Genomic DNA, 19,771 nt, shown 5'->3' with positions numbered 1-19,771 from the left:
TTACAGCTGAAGAAACTGAGGGTAAATGCCCATTGTCACACAGATACTGACTCTCTGAGGACAGACTGGGACTCCCGTTTCTGACTCTGGGCCTCTCACCAATGCCCACTCAGCTGATGCTATGAACACAGGAAGTAAGGAGAAGCATTTTCAATTGTGAAGTCAAATTAGTTATCTATTTGGACATTTTACTTTTCACGTATCTCTATCATATGTCTAAGGAAATCCTTAGTAGTACACATTTTTTAAAAGGTTGAAGTAATGACCTTTCGTATAAAAATATATTATAAAGTATACATACATATATATGCATGTCTATATAAATATATATGATTTACACACACACACACACACACACACACACACACACACACACACACGATGATGATGTTTGTTCATCCTTCTCAGAGAAGACCATCACATCAGGGAGGTGCCTGTAAATTAGATTTTAGTAAGGGGGATTAGGCTAAGTCACTGGCCTCACTTTCTCCTCTGGAACCATCTGGGTCCAATGGCCAGATGTGAATCATGACAATGGAGATAGCTCTGAATGAGAGATAGTCAGGGGGAAGTGACTTGCCCAAGGTCACACAGCTAGTAAGGGGCAGATTTGAACTCAGATTCTGCTGACTGGGGTTCATTCCTAGGTGCTTCTTATGCACACACATGTACACACACATATTTGTGTCTGTAGATATTTATTTTTCTCACTTGACATTTTATAAACACATCCAGAGACTATCAGCTCATGAATAGACATGTTTAATGGTTATCAAATTTCTTAGTCTGTTTATTTTAAAAGATCAGAGGTAATAGGAATCTGAGGAGTTATGTAATAAGGCCTAGTCCCCAATTTAACAGAAAAAAAAAATCACTGATGATGAGCAGTAAACTGAGTGTGTGGTGGTCATAGATTTGTGTAACAGCAAGGATGGGCCTCGAATCATCATGCTCTACCTCCAGTCTGGTAGGCTTCCAACTGTTCCACAAGGGGAAATAAAACCTAACTCATGTTTGCAGAGGAACGTATTTAAGGAAGAAGGACTTGGAGGATGGAAACTAGGATGGTAAAATAGCTAAAGATAGTCCCCAAAATAACTCTTGAAATAACTGAGGAAGTTTAACCTAGAAAAAGAAATGATTTGGGAAAGAGGAACGAGAGTTGTCTTCAAGTGTTTGAAAGACTATTATGTGGAAGGGAGCCATTAGACTTGTCTTCATTGGTCCCAGAGAGTGGAACTAAGATCAATGCATGGAACAGGGAAATTTGGAAAGACTCAAATTTAGACTTGCAAAAAAAATCTGACAATTAGAGCTCTCACAAAGGAAATGAACTGTCTTAGGAGAGAGAATGGACCCCTTCATCCAACCTCCACCCACCCAATCAATCACTAGACTGTTATTAACTGCTCTCCATATACTAGGAACTCTGCTGCAGATGAGGGATGGAAGGACAAAAATCTGGAAGTTTTCAAGGATTATCTTTTGTTCAGTATGATTGAGAGTGGATCCTTGTCAGAATGCATCAGGTCAGATAGTTGCTAAGGTCTCTTCAAATTCTGAAAGATATGCTGAAGGAAAAGAAAGATAATAATCTCATAGAAAAGCAAAGTTGTGTTATGGTAAACCATAATGCATGCCTTATACAAAAGAGATGAAAGAAATTGTAAATGTGGATTTCTTGTACATATTTTCATAATGAGGGAAGAATAACCTGCTGCTAATAATGTAAAACTCTATATGCAGAAATCCCCAAAAGTTTAATTATAATTACTCTGAATTCAGAATATTTTCCACTAAAAATGAACTCGGTTTACCAATAATTAAGAAGGATGAGTATGTGGCAGGTTTAACCTGTGCTTTCATAATGATATGATAAATTGTGAAAGATGTATTTGGAGTAAAACAGAAAGATGTTCTACGTTCTTAATTATGTGACTTTGTTGAGGTTGAAACAATAGACTTCCTTTTTAACTTATTTTTTTAGTTTTTGCAAGGCACTGGTGTTAAGTGACTTGCCTAAGGTCACACAGGTAACTCCAGGACCAGTGCTCTAGCCACTGTGCTACCTAGCTGCCCCCCTATTTATCTCTTGAAAGGTGGTATTAGAACTTAATAGAATCTATGGTTATTAGAACTCTCTCTTGTCTGTCTCTTCCTCTGTCTCTCCCCATATACAGAGACACACACTATATCCATGTATGATACACACATAGATATCATTTAGTCACTCTCATTTTTCAACTCCTGTAGGTAAAGGCCTCAGAGGAAGTGATTTCCCAATATCACACAGTTATTAAGTCCATGAGCCAGGCCTGAAGACCAGATCCCCAAACTCCACATGCAGAGCTCTTCTAACCATAGCATAATGCTCCTCTGAAGGTTCTTTCATTCTCTGATTTTATTCAATGGGAACAAAAAGCATGTTGTCAGTCCTACCAATGTAATGTGATATGGTTATGTTTGCTATGACTTTGAAAAGGCTTTTTTATTGTTTAACACTCCCTTGATATGCCGAGGCTCCGTTTAGACTAACTTACCAAAGAAATCATTTGAATAATAAATAGAAATGTAATAGCAAGTTATATTTGGGTTTTCATAATGCACTTAGAATATAAAATTTGAAAGGACCTTGGGACTCATCAACTGCAACCTACCTATTTTAGAAAAGTGAAGGCTAGGTTCTAGAGAATTGAAGTGACTTGTGCTAGGTACTGCAGGTAGAAATAAAAAGCCGACATCTATACAATGCTTTGAATTTTGGAAAGCATAGGAGCGTAGGCGAGATTTTAATCTAGGGCCTCTGCCTCAAAATTTACTGTTTTTCTACTATACATCACTGCCCCGATTCCTTGCTCATAATTAGTTCATTTATAAATATTATATTAATTCATAAATTTGGAACTCTAAGACACCTTATTAAGGAACCAATCTAGACCACTCATTTGACAGATGAAGAAACTGAGACTCAGGGTGGAGGGAAGGGAGGGTATAATTTATTGGAGTTTATATTGATAGGAAGTGAGAGGGGCTGGATTTCCACCCAGAACCTTTGTAAATTCATTACTCCTCAGCTTCAGCAAATAGTTTCCCTAGTAGCCACATGTTGAAAAGTAGCCCAGTCTCGTATTTAAAGGATTGGCAGTGGGGTTGGAAAGACCTGGCTGCTGACAAGTCCTTCAGGCACCTGTTATCTAGGTGACTGCCCAAGGAGCTTTGTGGCTCGGCAACTCCTGATGACTCTCAATTACAGACGAGTTGCCCATCTGTATTTGTGTATGGATTTTCTGTGCTGGGAGCTCAGAATACTGATAAAATCAATTAGAGAATCTTTGTTCTTCCTCAGTCACAGGGCTCTGTATTATGTTTATGCCTTTGTACTGGGTAAAAGAATTCTCTTTTGTCTTATTTCCACCCACTAAAAATCCCTGTTTTTCCTCCATAAATTTTTTCTTAGAAAATTTGTTTCTTCAAGAAGCTAAACATAGTAGTTTTCAAGAAATATCTCATCTACACTAAACTTTTTCTTATCTACCCAGTTGCTATTAAGTATCTTTTATTTTCTGGTTTTATAAATAATGCATATATATATATATATATATATACATATATATATATATATATATACATTTGTATGTATGTGTATATTGTGTGTATTTGCATGTGATTTTTTCATTGGAAATGTAAGACTGTACCATGTCTGGTAAAAGCCTTGTGGATTGGTTATTGGTAAAGAATGATGAGGTATGGGGAGGTAGAGTGATGATATTCAAAAACTGAAACTTTATTTTGTTCCTCAATATAATAATACTAATAACAGTAATAACGATATTGGGTTATATGTGCTAGGCTGGGCTAAGTGCTTCTCAATTATTATCGAATTTTATCCATATTATAGACCTGCAAGTTAGGTACTATTTTTGCCCTCATTTTACAATTGAGAAAGTAACTAAGGCAGAAGGGGATTAAGTCATTTGCCCAGAGTCACAGAACCATTAAGTGTCTGAGACTGGATTTGATCTCAGATCATGCTAAGTCCAAACTCAGAACTCTAAGCATTGGGTCATTTATGATCACAGCTACGATGATATCTGATCATCTTTGCATCTCTGACTTTCAGTCTTGATTAATGAAAACATTCTTGGCCAATGCTTTCGCTCTGCTCCGTCTTGCTCCAGTTGCCTGTCCTTCCTTCTTAATCATGGTCCCAGTTCTGAAAACCAACAAAACAGAACTGGGGGCTCCTAGTCCATTATTCCTAGCTGGGTATCTGGGTGGCTCAGGCTTATTTTGAGTGCTCTAATTTGTTCAAAGTGGGGGCTTTGGGCCCCTATTCTGCTAAGGGCATCAAGAACATAGGAGCTAGGACAGAGATGGGTCACCTTCCAGTAGGAATCAGAGGCATTATTCCCATGACCCCTCCGGACAGCTTCCAGGAAACCAAAGACTTTCGAGATTGAAGATTAACCCAAGGAGAACCAGGTCCTGTTGTTCCAGACTAGTATTTTTTTTCAGGATTAAAATCTTTTATTAGCCCAGGACATATGGCAGCCCAGAACAAGTCTCCTCCCCAAGAGCTTGGGCCTCCCACATCTGCTGCTGTCCACCTGTTTCCCCCTTCAGGGAGCCCCCTGGCCCCAGCCCTGGGCCAGAGCTAACTTTGGGGCCTTAGGATTTCTACTTTCGGATTTGAATCAGGGAAACCTCAGGCCAATGCCTGTTCCTGCTCTGGTCCTCCATCCCAAGGACGCGTCCTGGAGTCAGTGTGGCCTGACATAGGTTGGCCTAACCATGCTGCTTTCAGCTCCCCCCCTTGCCAGCCAGCTCCACCACTGCTTTGATCTATGAAGTGCTTTGAGATCCCCAGTGACTTGTCTCCAGAGAAGTGGGGGCCCATTTGGAAGAGTGGGTCTGAGTAGCCCCTACTCATAGTCTTCTCTATCGCCTGCATGCAGTAAATCAGTTAAGTTAAATGACAATCTCCGATTAGGTTTCTAGGGCCCACAAGTGTTTAGCAAGCTCATGGCCAGTCTTGTTCCAAGCTCAGGCCCAGATGCCCAGGTCCCTGCTAGGTGCTTGGCTCCTCCTGGTAGCTCAGTCAGTGTGGGAGGCAAGGCCCCTGTGGCCAGCGAGGCAGTCCCGGTGCTTGAGGTAGGACAGGTAGGTATCCCAGCCCAAGGTCATGCTGTTTACATACATCTCTTGGTAATGGGTGGGCACATAAAGGAAGTTCACCAGCTGAGCTGCCGGCCACAAACACCAATCAGCCTTGTAAATCTCCCAGAATTTCTCCTGCAGCTCCTGGCGGGCACTGTCCAGGCCCTGGCCCACTAAGCAGCCCATCCCCAGGAAGTCCTGGACTCCCAAGAGCAGGGAGGCCACCAGCTGGGCCACGAGGACCTTCTTCCGGATGGTCCGGATGCCTTTAAAGCCCATGGCAGGGAACAGCTTGTCCAGCCACTGGTGCCAGTAGGGCAGGAAGGGGCCCATGCTGCAGCCCATGGCAAACATGCCAGCCACGGCAGGTCCAGGTGCGGGAGCGGCAGCAGGCGGCCCTGAACAGCGGCTGCCAGGTGGCCAGCAGCCCCACAAAGGCCCGTGCCCCCCAGAGCCCACAGCTTGGCTCCAGCTCCGGCTCCTCTCTGTTCCAGCCTAGGATTGATGAAACTCCATGAAGCCCACTGAGATGTGAGGAAAAGATCCTGCTGACCAGTAGTCCACCAAGAATCAGTCTTGGGTATGCTGCGGTATGGCCACACACTGGTGCTTTCCTGGGAGCTCTAAGAGCATTGAGGTGCCTGACTGATGTGGGAGAGGAAACCATAGTCAAGGGCCAAGAGACCCCCATAGCATTCAGACCATCACCAGAAGTCCCATTTCCCATCAGCTCAGACCATGGGTCAGTTGGTTCTAGAAAAGGCAAATGAGAAGGATGTCTTCACTCCACATACACCTTAGAACAATAAATATAATGTGCAAGCCATGCCATCATTAATGTGATTAACGTGGTGTTTTTAGAAAATTGGAGAACCATTATTATCAATAGTAGTAGTTTTAGTTTTATTATACCACCTGAACACACACACTCATACACACACAAGTGTGTATACACCTACCCAATTATCATAATCATATGGATTTTTCAATAATATGAATATATTGCAGAGATAAAATTATCTTATAATGAAATCCTTTGATATATCCATTATTAAATCAGATTTTATGTTAGGCAAAATAAGGTGTCTCTAATCAATCCATTCAAAAATATTGTCATAAAGAAGTTTCTCTTATCATGGAACTAATAATCAATAGGTGGAAATATTCTAGCATTTAAGTAATGCGATTTTAGGACTGATCCGTCTTTTGGTCCCTAGGGCAGATGTAACATTCTAATCTCACAAGGAGATTAGAAATATCTCAATCCTACATGTCCTACAACATATCCAGCCTTCTCATTTTCACCATTATAACAATGGAGAAAGATGGAGTCAAAAATGCCCAAGAGAATATCTTTGGTCTATCATTCATGATTTGAAGAGAAAAGGAAATGAAGATAAGCAACTAAAACTGATCCATAACCCTTCAAAGATCTCTTTGCTAAAAAGATAATCATTTGTGTACTGACCTTGAAGAGGCAACTGTAAGACCATGGGACTTCAGAAGTTGAAGGGACATCAGTGACCATTCTGTCTCCCATGAGAATGAGCAAGGGTAGTGTCTACCACACCAATAATTGAAACAAAACAAAGCAAAACAAGCAACCAGACAAAAAAACCTTTCAGTGATAGAAGGATATGAAGCAAGATATAGGAAAGGATTGTCAGAGGCTGAGCCAAGCCAAGTTTTTAGAGCCATATTGCACACAAGGTATGCTTGGCAGGATCCCAGACTCCTCTCTTGCACCAAACATCTGAAGATATGTGCACCGTGTGAACATTTAGAGACACCTGTCAAGCAGCAAATAAAGACCCAAAGGCCTGCCTTATTTGGCAAGTGAAACAAACCTAGGCACCGTGCCCAGTAGCCATAGAATGTTGCCCCTACATTGAGTCCCTTAATGTCGTTGTGCCGTGGCTATAGTTTTGACAAAGAACGGTGTTTTATTCTTATTTGTCTACTTTACTAGTTTTCCAAGAAGATGATGTGCAACGGCACGCAGACTAGAAAGGAGCGCACTTCCGTTCTAACTTCCCTCATTTCTAAAATTAGGAGCTTGGGCCAAAGTCCTCTTTTTTCTAGATCTGGAATCTTCAAAGTTATGGATTCTATCTTTCTAGAATCTTTCATGCTTCTACCATGCTTTGCCTAAAATGATTCAATGGAATTAAAATCAGTCTTTGGCCTTTGACTTCTGTTTCCTTTTCACGGGAATCTTTTCTGGATTTAAGACGTGCACAAATAAGGAAATGCAAAAAATTTGGGAACAGTCAGAGCACTGGCAATTGGCAGGATCGGGAAAAACTCACTTCAAAGTTGCTTGTGATTTGAGTGAGCTTTGGAGAAGGGTAATGGTTCAAACAGGTGAACAAGGGAGTGGAGTCCAAGCTCTGAAAGTAAGAAGTATAAATGAGAAAACATAACAGCTAGCAGAAGGTCCAGAATAGGGAAACAGCACCAAGGCAGCTGGGTTGGATCTATGTTTGCCTCAGAGGAAATGACTGAAAAGAAGTCTGGCAAAGAAGGTAAGAACCAGATTAGGAAAGGTTTTAAATCAAGCTGAGGATTGGAAAGGCTGGCACCAATGACTATGTGATGAATAATTGATGAATGAATTAATAACTGAACAAGTAAATGAATGAATGAGACTTGTGGTCACAATGCCTTCATATGATTGAGAAAAACAATTAAAATTATTCACCCGATCATTAGTTTCTCTCTATTCACAATGACTACTTTCATCAACTCTGACTATATATACATCATTTGAAATTGGGCTTTTGAAGAGGTGAAAGGAAATTATAAAAAAGAAAGGAAAGGAGTAAAGTCCAAGGTAAACCAGAGCAAAGGTGGTAGGGGGCTCTTTCAGAAATAATGGAGTCCAATTAGAAGCCATCAGAATGGATGGCCGCCTAGAATTCTTTTTATTTTAGAAATTGAGTTCAGAGTTGATTGAAGTTGTTCACGATCATGGTCATCTGCCCTTCGCATTTGGTGGAGAACTGGGATCATCATCGTTGCTAGAATTTATGTGGGACTATACACTTCTCAAATCTCTTTACAAATCTTGTCTTACTCTATCCTCACAAAATCCTTGGAAGAACGTGCTATTTTGATGCTCATTTCACAGAAGAGAAAATCGAAGTGCAGATATTAAGTGATTTGCCTAGGATCTCACAACTAGTAAGCATCCTTGGAAAGAGTAGCTCACCGAAAATGAAAAGAAAGAACACAAAACCCTCATTTGAATTTTTTTTTTTTGCCGGTCCCTTTTTATTGTCCTTATTTTAGTTTCACAGTTTTATTGAGCTAGTGGAGAAACTGAGATCTCACTCACCCATTTCCACACTCTACCCCTGGCTCTGAATATTTAGCATCCTCTGTGATTTGTCTTGTTTCCATTTCCTGTGGCTTTATTATTATTTCAATCCCTTGCACACGAGTACTTCTCTCCAAACGTTAAAACACTAATTATTATTTGCTAGATACATTATGTCATGCTGCTTACCTTGGTTTGAAACAGAGAAGTGGGACTCTCACAGACATATGCTCACATCTCCCTCTGAGTACATTTGGGTCTTTGCCTGAATTTTCCTGAGAAGGCTACATTTGCTAGCATTCTGTCAAACACATAATAGAGTCTCAGCAGGTCTGGCAAGAATTTTGTGGGCCAACTGCCTTCAGATTTGCCACATTACAGCTCTGGCCCTCAGAGCCTTTAGAATTCAGAGTTCTCAGGGATCTAGTGATGGCCAATGTGCCTATTGCCTTTTAAGGGAAAGGAAAAGGACAGAACTAAGTACAACGTGGGGCGTTTAGTTGAGGAAATAATAGATATGTATGAGGAGAGAAAATGGAATCTTATATTGTAGAATCTACAGGTAGAACAGACCATCATGATCACGTACCAAAGTCTGACCTGCAGCCATAGCAGTAAAGCTCTCATTTTTAGCCAGAACCTGATGAAATGATTAGAATGTAACTGGGAAATGTTTAACAAAATAAATAAAAATAAAATATAGATTGTTCTCAAGCCAATATATGACCCATAGAAATGAGTTTCCATTTTAGTTTAGTAATATTGATAGTATTGTTTTTCTCAGTGTATACACTAAGCCACGAGCATGAGAGCTAATGAAGTGAGAGGCAATAAGACTCGTAACTAGAATTGTGATTGTGGGACTAGAGAGAAGATGTTGAAAGTAACACGCCAAGATCTGGTCATTTCTTGGATACGTGGAGTGGTAGAAAGTCATGAGTTGAGAATGGTGCTGAGGTCATCACCTGAATTAATGGAATAATGGTGCTTCTCTTCATAGAAATTGGGACGTTCAGAAAAAAAGCAGATTTGGGGAATTAGATTTAGTTTATGTAGAGTTTTTGATGTCCATGTAATGTGGAGCTCAAAATGACAAAAACAAAAGAAAGCAAATCAACCAGTTGGTGATGAGGAACTGGATTTCAGAAGGAAAATATAGCTGCACATTTAGCAACAGTTTAAAAATACCAATTAAAGCTATGTGAGTTGAGGAGGTTCTCAAATAAGAGCAAATGGAAAGACAAAAAAGGTTTTAGGGACAGGATAGAGCAAAGAGAGAGAGATACTTTTAACTATTAGACATGAAGTTCCTCAAACTCGGAGGTTATTTAATATGTTTTTCTCTATTTTATTCCCAGCCCATAGCTCAGGTTTCTGATAAATGAATCAATGAGCCAACACAGATTTATCAAGAATCTATATTGTGCCACAATCTTGGAGATATAAAGAGAGAATTTTAATTTAAAAAATCCAAATGTTAAGTTAGAGTTATTACCATTTGGCTCTTCAACTCTGTAATAAAGTGGAAAATACAAGTGGAGAAACAATTGGATGTTCAAGCTCCTGAAATAATTCATTGATTTAGTTGGGGTAGGTACCAAAGATTGAATATGAGTTAGTTCCACTATGCAATAGGAGGAAAAGTCCTGGTGAGATTGCTTTGGGGAAATTACCCAATGCTTTCAAAGATCCCAAACTGGTCCAAAGACCCATTCTTCAAACAAATATGTTCTCCCAGAAAAAAAGAAAAACAAAACATGACTGGTGATTTTAGAACAGAATATCAAAATTAATTCCCCAAAGGAGAATGGAAAAATGCATGTTTGATGCAAATAGGATGCTGAATAGTTCCAGTTATAACTTGGGCTTACAGAGTGATATAAGGGATATCATTGAAGAAATATGTAATTGAAAAGGAAGTAGCCTTGTTATTAAAAAGGGGGGTAGGAGTAAGAGGTGGACAGCCCCTAGCTATTGTCCACAAAATATAACATCTGAAGGAAGGCCATCTCTATTGAACGAATGCTCTAGGGAGAAAATATGGAAGAAAAGGGACAAGAATCCCAGAGGAGAAGACATGGGTGATTCCTAATGGATACCACTGGAGGAAATAACAATGGTGAAATTGCAGGTCCACTGGCTTTTTAAAGAAGCAAAGATGATTATGTCTCTTTCATTTTTTGAATTATGAAGTATTTGTGGCCACGCTCCTTCTAAGAAAACTCATAATTTTCAGATTAAACAAAAGAGGGTATCATGGAAGGCACACAAAGTGTGGTTATGAGCTATATTTCTAAAATACCATGATTCAACATAATGGAATTTTTAAAAAGTACAACTAAAAAAGTCAAATAAAAAATAGAACAAATCTTCATCAAATCAGATCCTTGTGTTTTCCAAAATTGAAATGTTCTAATTATTCCAGTTCCCATACATACACACATACACACACACACACACACACACACACAACACACACACATACTCACACGATAAACTAAGTAACTATAATCTATTGATTGGGAAACTTTCTTTACCAGACTGCTTCCATCTTTTAACATTTTTTCAAACTTTCCTACATTAACCCATAAATTTAACATCATTCTATGAATGGAACATTTCAAATTCTCCTTATCAGAATATTTTATATTTTGTAATAATTTAAATATGTTTTAAAAATAAAGTTGTTCATACCTATTTTGGTTAATTTGCTTTCAGTTTGGTTGCTTAGGCAAAGCATATAGGTTATGAAGGCAATTTATGAGATAAATGAGTTAGGTTGGCTTTTTATCTTTGAATAGACTAGACTCGTCCTAGCTTGGGATCACTAAATTTTTCCATTGCTTTCTCCTTAATCTTGTGGGTATATATGTCATACTTACCATTTTGTAACTATTTCTTCACATAGGTCTTTTAAAAAATTCCCTTATTCCAGGAGGGCTAGGTGGTGCAGTGGATAGAGCACCAGTCCTGGATTCAGGAGGACCTGAATTCAAATCTGGTCTCAGACACTTAATAATTTCCTAGCTGTGTGACCTTGGGTAAGCCACTTAATACCATTGCCTTGCAAAAAAAAAAAAAAAAACCCTAAAAAAAATTCCCTTGTTCCTACTGGTCCTACATTGGATTTTTGATATTTCAATTTTTGACATGTGCGTTCCAGACATAAATAGGCTACACCATATGGTTCTTGAATCACAAACAAAAAATGATCTATTATCTGTTATCACAAAGATGGTGGTCTATTCTACAAGTTTTTATTGAACACCTACTATATGGTAATTTGATGGTCCTATAGCTAAGTCTAGGGATACAAGAAAAAGCAAAAGTAAAGCCAAAAAGTGCTATCTGCCTTCAAGAAGCAATCTATGGGAGACTCAATAAGCAAAAAAAAAAAATGATACAAAAAGAGATATGCAGGATAATCTGAGGACAATCAAGAGGAAACACAGCTGATTTGAGGTAGAAGTCAAAGGTTTCTCTATAAGGGGGAATTTATCTGTGGGCAGGAGGAAGGCACGAGGCAGAAAATTCCAGTCATGAGAGATAATTAGACTCTCTTATATGGGGACATAAGCAAGCTCAATATCACTGTATCTGAATATATAGACTCATGAATAAAGAAGTTAAAATGTACTCCGGGGTAGCTAGGTGGTACAGTGGATGGAGCACTGGCCCTGAGTTCAAGTCTGGCCTTAGACACTTAATAATTGCCTAGTTGTGTGATCTTGTGGAAGTCACTTAACCTCATTGTCTTAAATAAAAATAAAATTTTAAAACAATTTTAAAAAAGGGCCATCTTATCCAAATCTCTAATGTGATAATTGAAGAAACATTGACTTCTGGGTGATTAGTAATTTGTTCTGTAGCATAAACATTAACTCCACCAGAGGAGGAAATTTCAGTTATTGCCCATCTCTTCCCTTCAAAAGAGAAAAATTAATTTTCCAACTCTGTATGTGTGTGTGTGTGTGTGTGTGTGTGTGTGTGTGTAAAGGTGATATCTAGTGAAAAAAGTTAAAAACAAAAGATCGATCGCAAATTTATTAAGAAAAGGTTTTGCAAGATGAATAATATGTTTGACATATGATGTAATATGGTTAGTAGGTTCTCATCGAGTTGGGGCACTTAATTCATAGCCAGATTATTACATTTGATTTTATATACATATATGTGCATATGGATAGAGACATATTTATAGATACTCATATATATAGGAGATATCACATTTAGGCACCTTTACCTCAATTTTATAGCAAATGTCTTATCTGTATTTTCAGTATATAAATTTAGACAAATACATACTTGGATATAAAAAGAGAGAGAAATGAAATATAGCTATAGATGAGATAGAGACAGATGTATACAAATGCAGCACGAGATGCCATAGATGCTGATAGAAGTAGAGTTGCAAATACACATAAATACCAAACTAGACATGTCCCAGATGTCAATAGACCTTATATTATTTAGACACATATCTCATATTTTGTCTTGTGTATGCATACATTTGAGAAATTTTGTGTCATCTTGTCATTATTGTTACTTTAGCAACTATTATTGAGAGTTTTTATTGAAAAATGTAAAGAGACATGCTAAAATGATCTTGCCATTAGATGGATTCAAAAGTGATTGAATGAGTGGAGTAAAAGAATCATCATTAATGTTTTAATGTTAGTTTTCAAAGGGTTCTCCAAGGCAACACAACAGAGATTTGGATTGATGAATATTTATTCAGTGTTTTAGAGAAAGCTATAGGTCCATCAGATTTGCAGATGACTCAATGCTAGATAATAATGATTATTAACAATTATAATTTATATGGCACTTTAAAATTTATGAAACACTTTACAAATACTATGCAGTTTTGTTCTCACAAAAGCCTTGTGGGTAGATATCTTCATTATACCCATTTAATAAATAAGGACACTGAGGAATAAGTAGTTAAGACATTCTAAAAATATTGGTGCATTTTCCGTTTGTCATGCTTAACAATAGTCTTGGGAGATAAATATTTCACATAGGAGTAAATAAATGATAGTCCCTCTATTTTCAGTTATAATCAGAATATATCATAATTTCTAGGTTTCACACATTTTAAGAGTCTATTGATAAAGGAAGGGATCCAAAAAGCAGGCAAACAGAATGGACCTCAAAGGAATGTCACAAGACTATTACTTACAATACCTACGGGTCATGGCCTTGTGGAAAGGAACCCAAGGACCTACTAGCCTTCGAGTACTTAGAAGATTGTCATATAGGAGAGGAATTAGGACCAATGAGTGAATGGTGCACTGAGGCAGATTTAAACACAGTGTAAAGTTGAGTGATTGGGGGAGTGAGTTCTAAATCACAGCAACCAGAGTCATAAAAATGTGGATTAGCATTCCTCAGGAGTTAGTAGGTTCTCACCTAATTGGGATGTGTAAGTATATACTGGATGAACACTCACCAGATATGGTGCACAGAGGAACAGTTTTCAGTTATGACTTGGTGCGAATGATGTCTAAATTCACTTATAATCCAGAAATTCTGTGACTTTGTATGACAAGAAATGCAACCAGGCCAAGAATAAGGGCATAAAGAATTGACTAGAGATTGCATCCAAAGTCTAAAGTCTTGAGAGCAGGGTACATTGAGTTGCATGGGACCAGAGAGTTCTTTTGGAACAACTCCTTTATTATATGAGGAAACTGAGTCCTTAAGGAATCATAAATTTGTAACTGGAAAAGACATTAGAGTTCCTCAAGTCCAACTTCATTTTACAAGTGAAGCAGCTGAGGCCAAGATTTACAAAGTGAATTATTAAAGACCATGCACGTAGTAAAAAAAAGAGCAGAGCTCCATATCCCATGGCATTGAGCAATGTGGCAGTGCCAGCCTGTTCACCAATATCCAGGTGAATAGTCTTTTATAGGAGAACAAGATGGGCTATATCTTTTAACAGATGTGGAGACGGAGGAACAGGCAGCTTGACCTCCTCCCTGGTTCCTAGTTCTTTCATGCTGATCCAAATGTGAGAGCTTATACTAGAGAATGGTGCCAGCTGCAGCCACATTGTCCTCCATTTCCATGAATCTCAAAAACTGCTAAAATACTATAAAATTAAGTGCTTGCAAAGTTTACATAATTTTGTTCTCACTGAGAACTTTCAGTTATTTAAATGTAATCTGTTCCTTTTTGGTGAAATATCCAATGTTTTGAGTCCAAGAAAGATAATGAGTAGGGCCTAATTCATTTAAATTTCATTATGTAGCCACTGTTTCAGGGGATAGACCATCCTGAAGAAGGGCTTTTGGCATGCAGGAAATACAAGTTAATAATCTTTCACTTTTCATACATGATAAGACAGGTCCCTGGATATTCTCCCCACCCTAAGTCCTAGTCCTGGTTATACTTGTACAGTGAGCAGTTTTACTTTCAACTTTGATGCATTCTTCTACTCAATAGGAGAATGGAGGCATCATATATATTCCAAAGTTGAATTTCCAAAGTTTCCTAAAATACAACTAAATTCTGTACTTGGGAAAACGAGGTCAGAGGCCGACTTGTAGATGAAGTTTTCTGCTCTTTGACCTTATTAAACCTGTAACAGGGGCAGCTATGGCCAATTCAACAATGGTCTCCACTTTCAGTAGTGTCATCACACAACATCCACATCATCTTCATCAAGCCTAGCTAATGAAGAAAAGATGGGATGTTATGGGGCTTCTTGTAATTTTGGCCATGTCTCATTCTTTGATTGCCACTAGCAAGCTCAAGGAAATAGTTTCCAATCATTCTCCTAGTGTATTTTTATTGGAAACAATTCTCCTTCTGTGGTCCTGATCCACTAACTTGGGAAGAACAAAACACTGCAAAATAGGAAGCAACAATTTCATTTTTCTTTTTCAGTATCCCCTTCAAACTTGCTCCATAAAATAGGATATAATGTTTTTTTTTTTCCCCCAGAAACTTACTGCCTGTGTGATTCTGGGATAAATTATTTAATCTCTCTCAGCCTTGGTTTCCTGATCGATAAATAGTTATAATAGCACTAACTCACAAATGAGTTAAGATTTGCAAAGTTCTTTACAAACTTTTTGGTTTACTCATTTTTCAATTGTGTCTGACTCTCAGTAACCCAAGTTGGGGTTTTCTTGGCAGAAATAATAGTTTCCTATTTTCTTCTTCAACTCATTTTATAGAAGAGAGAACTGGGGCAAACAAAGCTAAGTGACTTTTCCAGGATTACTAACTTTAAAACACCATACAAAAACTATCCATGCTCTGTTCGGCTCTTCCCTGCCTTCCATTCCAGTTTATTTCATTTTTCCATTCTTTTCTTCTATTCAGTAACATCCTCTCCCACCTTATCCCATCCCATCCCATCCCACCTCATCCTATCCTTTTCCATATTAGGTTTCACTCTATGAGACAGAAATCTCAATTTTGTGATGGGCTTTAGAATTTCAGCTTCACAAATCTCAAAAATGATAAATGACAAACTAAGCATTAAAATTACAGATAGATTGTGCACTTGCATTTTAAGGAGAGTTTTCACACAGAATCCAAGACACGCCAACTCCTGGTTCAATGATAAAACATCAAAATCAAAACAAAACTATGCTATCACTATATAATGAAAAGTTGACAGGTATATTATTTTTCAATGTAAAAATTTACAAGTTTACAAGGATCAAAAGAATACATTATTTTCCTACATGCCATGCCATTGTGAGATAAACAAACGTTGCATTACTTTATTTTTTCTTTTAATTTTTTTCCAACCATGATTTCAATGATCATTTCTTTGTAAGATTTCGAGTTTCTAACTTTTCTCTTTCTCTCCCTTTGCTCTTCCCTCCCCCGATAGCAATCTATTATAGGTTATGCATGTATAGGTAAATTAAACATTTCCATATTAATCATGCTGTAAATGAAGAAACAGAACAAAAAGAAAAAACATGAGAAGTTAAAAAAATAAAGCATAAAATAAATTTTAACAATTGAAAATAGCCAGCTTTGGTCTGCATTCGGATTCCATAGTTCCTTCTCCGTAGGTGGATGGCATTTCCATCACAAGTCCTTGAAAGTTGTCTTTGATTACTGCATGCTGACATGAGCAAGTCCTGCCTCTTAGGATTTCTTATAGAACAATAGTGCTCCATCACATTTATCTACCATAATTTGTTCAGCCATTCTCCAATTGCTGGTCATCCCCTCAATTTCCATTTCCTTGCTACTACAAAAAGGACTACTTTAAATATTGTTGGACATGTAGGTTTTTACCATTTCTTGTGATTTGGAGGGGATAGTGATCCACTAGTGGTATTGCCATATCAAACGTTATATACACAATTTAATTTCCCTTTGTGCATAGTTTCAAATTGGTCTCCAGAAAGAATTGATCAGTACACAGCTCCACCAACAATGCATTTTCCCACAACCCCCTAACATTGCACAATATGAAAAATAAAAGGAAAATGATCAATCTGACAGGTTTGAGGTTGTACCTCAAGAGTTGTTTTAATTTCAATTTCCCTAATCAATAATGATTTAGAGCAACTTTTTTGACCATAGATAACTTTAATTTCTTCATCTTCATCATCATTTTAGAAATGGTTTGTTTTCTTGTAAATTTGACTCAGTTTTCTATAAATTTCAGAGATAAATCCTTCATCAGAAACACTAATAGTAAAAATTGTTTCCCAATTTACTGTGTTCCTTTTAATCTTGGTTGCATTGGTTTTACTTGTACAAACCCTTTTTAATTTAATGTAATCAAAATAATCTATTTTGCATCTTATAATATTCTCTATCTCTGCTTTGGTCATAAAATCCTCCCCTTTACCAAGATTTGACAGATAAATGACTCATTGTTCTCCTGACTTGTGGTATTATCTTTTATGTCTAAATGCTGGGCTTATTTCAACTTTATCTTGGTTTAGGGTGTTGGATGTTAGTCTATGCCTAGTTTTGCTATGCTTATTTTCCAGTTTTACCAGCAGTTTTTGTTAAAGACTGACTTCTTGTCCCAACACCTGGAGTCTTTGGGTTTCTCAAACTAGATTACTGTAGTTGTTCATTATTATTTCTTTTATAACTAATCTATTCCACTGATCTACCAATCTATTTCTTAGTCTACACTAAGCAGTTTTGATGACTGCTGTTTTGTAATGTATTTTTAGATCTGGTGTGTCTAGCATCTTTTGTATTTTTTCCATTAATTCCCTTGATATTCTTGAGATTTTGTTTCTCCTTATGAGTTTTGTTACTATTTTTTTCAAACTCAAAAAGGTACTTTTTAAATATTTGATTAATATGGCACCAAATCAATAATTTAGTTTAGGTAGAATTATATTTATTATATTGAGTCCACTTATCCATTAGCAATTGGCAGTTGTTTATTTAGATCAGATTTTATTTGTTTGAAAAGTGTTTTGTAATTGTTTTTATATAGTTTCTGAGTTTGTCTTGGCAGGTGGACTCCCAAGTATTTTATAGTGTCTGTAGTTACATTAAATGGAATTTTTCTTTCTATCTCTTGTCACTGTACTTTGTGGGTGATATATAGAAATGCAGATGATTTATGCAGGTTTATTTTACATCCTAAAACTTTGCTTATAAGTTGCTAATTGTTTGGAAATTTTTTAAATTAATTTTTATTAAAGATATTTGAGTTTTATAATTTTCCCCCCAAACTTCCTTCCCTCCCCCCACCCCCCCCCACCATGGAAAGCAATCTATCAGTCTTTACTTTGTTTCCATGTTGTACCTTGATCCAATTTGGGTGTGATGAGAGAGAAATCATATCCTTAGAGAAGAGACAAGAAGTCTAAGAGGTAACAAGATTGGAATTTTTTTTGTTGATTTTCTAGGATTCTACAAGTATACTATCATAATCTGCAATGAGAGATCATTTTATGTCCTCGTTGACTATTTTAATTCCTTTGATTCCCTTTTCTTCTCTTACTGCTAAAGCTAAAATTTCTTTCTTTATTATTTTTTTCTTTGGCTTTGCAAGGCAGTGGCATTAAATGACTTGCCCAAAGTCACACAGCTAGGTAATTATTAAGTGTATGAGGTCGCATTTGAACTTAGATCTTCCTGACTGCCGAACTGGTGCTCTATCCACTGTGCCACCTAGCTGCCCCTAGGCAGCAATTTCTAATACAGTATTGAATAATGGTAGTGATAATAAGCATCCTTGTTTCACCCCTACTATTGTTTGGAATCTTTATTCTCATTAGAAAAAATGCTTGCTGATAGTTCTAGATTCTGCTTATCATTTTAAGGAAAACTCCATTTATTCCTTTGACTTCTAATGTTTTTTTTTTAAAGGATTTGGTATTGTATTTTGTCAAAAAAGCTTTTTCAGCACTTTTTGAAATAATCCTGATTTCTGTTAATGATATGGTCGGTTATGCTGATAATTTGTCTAATATGGAATGGATGCAGCTTCCAGGTATGAATCCTAACTTATCAGACTGTATCATGAGGCTTGTTGTGATAACTTGCTGTAATCACTTTGCTAATATTTTATTAAAAATGTTTTGTTTCTATATTCATTAGGGAAAGTGGTTTATATTTTTTCCTGGTTTTACCTTTTCTTGGTTTAGGTATCAGCACTTTATTGGTTTTTATAGAAGGAATTTGTCAAAGCTCCTTCTATAATTGAAATTAATTGTTCTTTAAATGTTTGGTAGAATTCACTTATCAATCTATCTGACCCTGGAGGTTTTTCTTTAGGGAGTTCATAAATGGTTTCTTCAATTTCTTTTTCTGCAATGGGTTGTTTAAGCATTTAATTTTCTCTTTTGTAAATCAAGGCAATTTATATTTTTGGAAATATTCATCTATCTCATCTATATTACCAGATTATTGATTTAGAGTTTGGCAAAATTGCTCCAAATTATTACTTCAATTTCCTGTTCAAAGTGTGCAACTTACCCTTTTCATTTTTGATACTTGTAATATGATTTTCTTCTTTCTATTTTTTATAAAATTAACCAAAGATTTATCTATTTTACTGTTTTTTCCATAAACCAACTCTTAGATTTACTTTTGAGTTCAATAGCTTTTCTTTTATTCTATTTTATTAATTTCTCCCTTGATTTTCAGAATTTCTAACTTGGTATTTAATTAGGGATTTTTAATTTGCCTTTTTCCTACCATTTTAGAAGTACCCCCAATTCATAGATTTCCTCTTTCTCTATTTTATTCATGAAAGCATTTAGAGATATAAAATTTCCCCAAAAACCTGCCTTGGGCATCCCAGAAGTTATTGTATGCTGTCTCATTATTATTATTGCT

General features: G+C 37.0%; 1 protein-coding gene across 1 annotated transcript in view; it reads right to left on the bottom strand.

Annotated features, from left to right (window-relative positions):
• Nucleotides 1–4,572: 4,572 nt before the first annotated feature.
• Nucleotides 4,573–19,771, bottom strand: part of LOC141510822 (uncharacterized) — a 33,772-nt gene continuing 18,573 nt past the window's right edge. The window contains 4 exon segments of the mRNA XM_074220277.1: nucleotides 4,573–5,102; nucleotides 5,104–5,652; nucleotides 7,467–7,547; nucleotides 9,066–9,116. Of these exon segments, the coding sequence (XP_074076378.1) occupies nucleotides 4,995–5,102; nucleotides 5,104–5,652; nucleotides 7,467–7,547; nucleotides 9,066–9,116 (789 nt within the window). The 3' untranslated portion in view covers nucleotides 4,573–4,994.

This window comes from Macrotis lagotis, chromosome 2, assembly GCF_037893015.1.
Source record: "Macrotis lagotis isolate mMagLag1 chromosome 2, bilby.v1.9.chrom.fasta, whole genome shotgun sequence".
NCBI classification, from domain to species: domain Eukaryota; kingdom Metazoa; phylum Chordata; class Mammalia; order Peramelemorphia; family Peramelidae; genus Macrotis; species Macrotis lagotis.
This window is presented reverse-complemented; position numbering and strand designations above follow the sequence as displayed.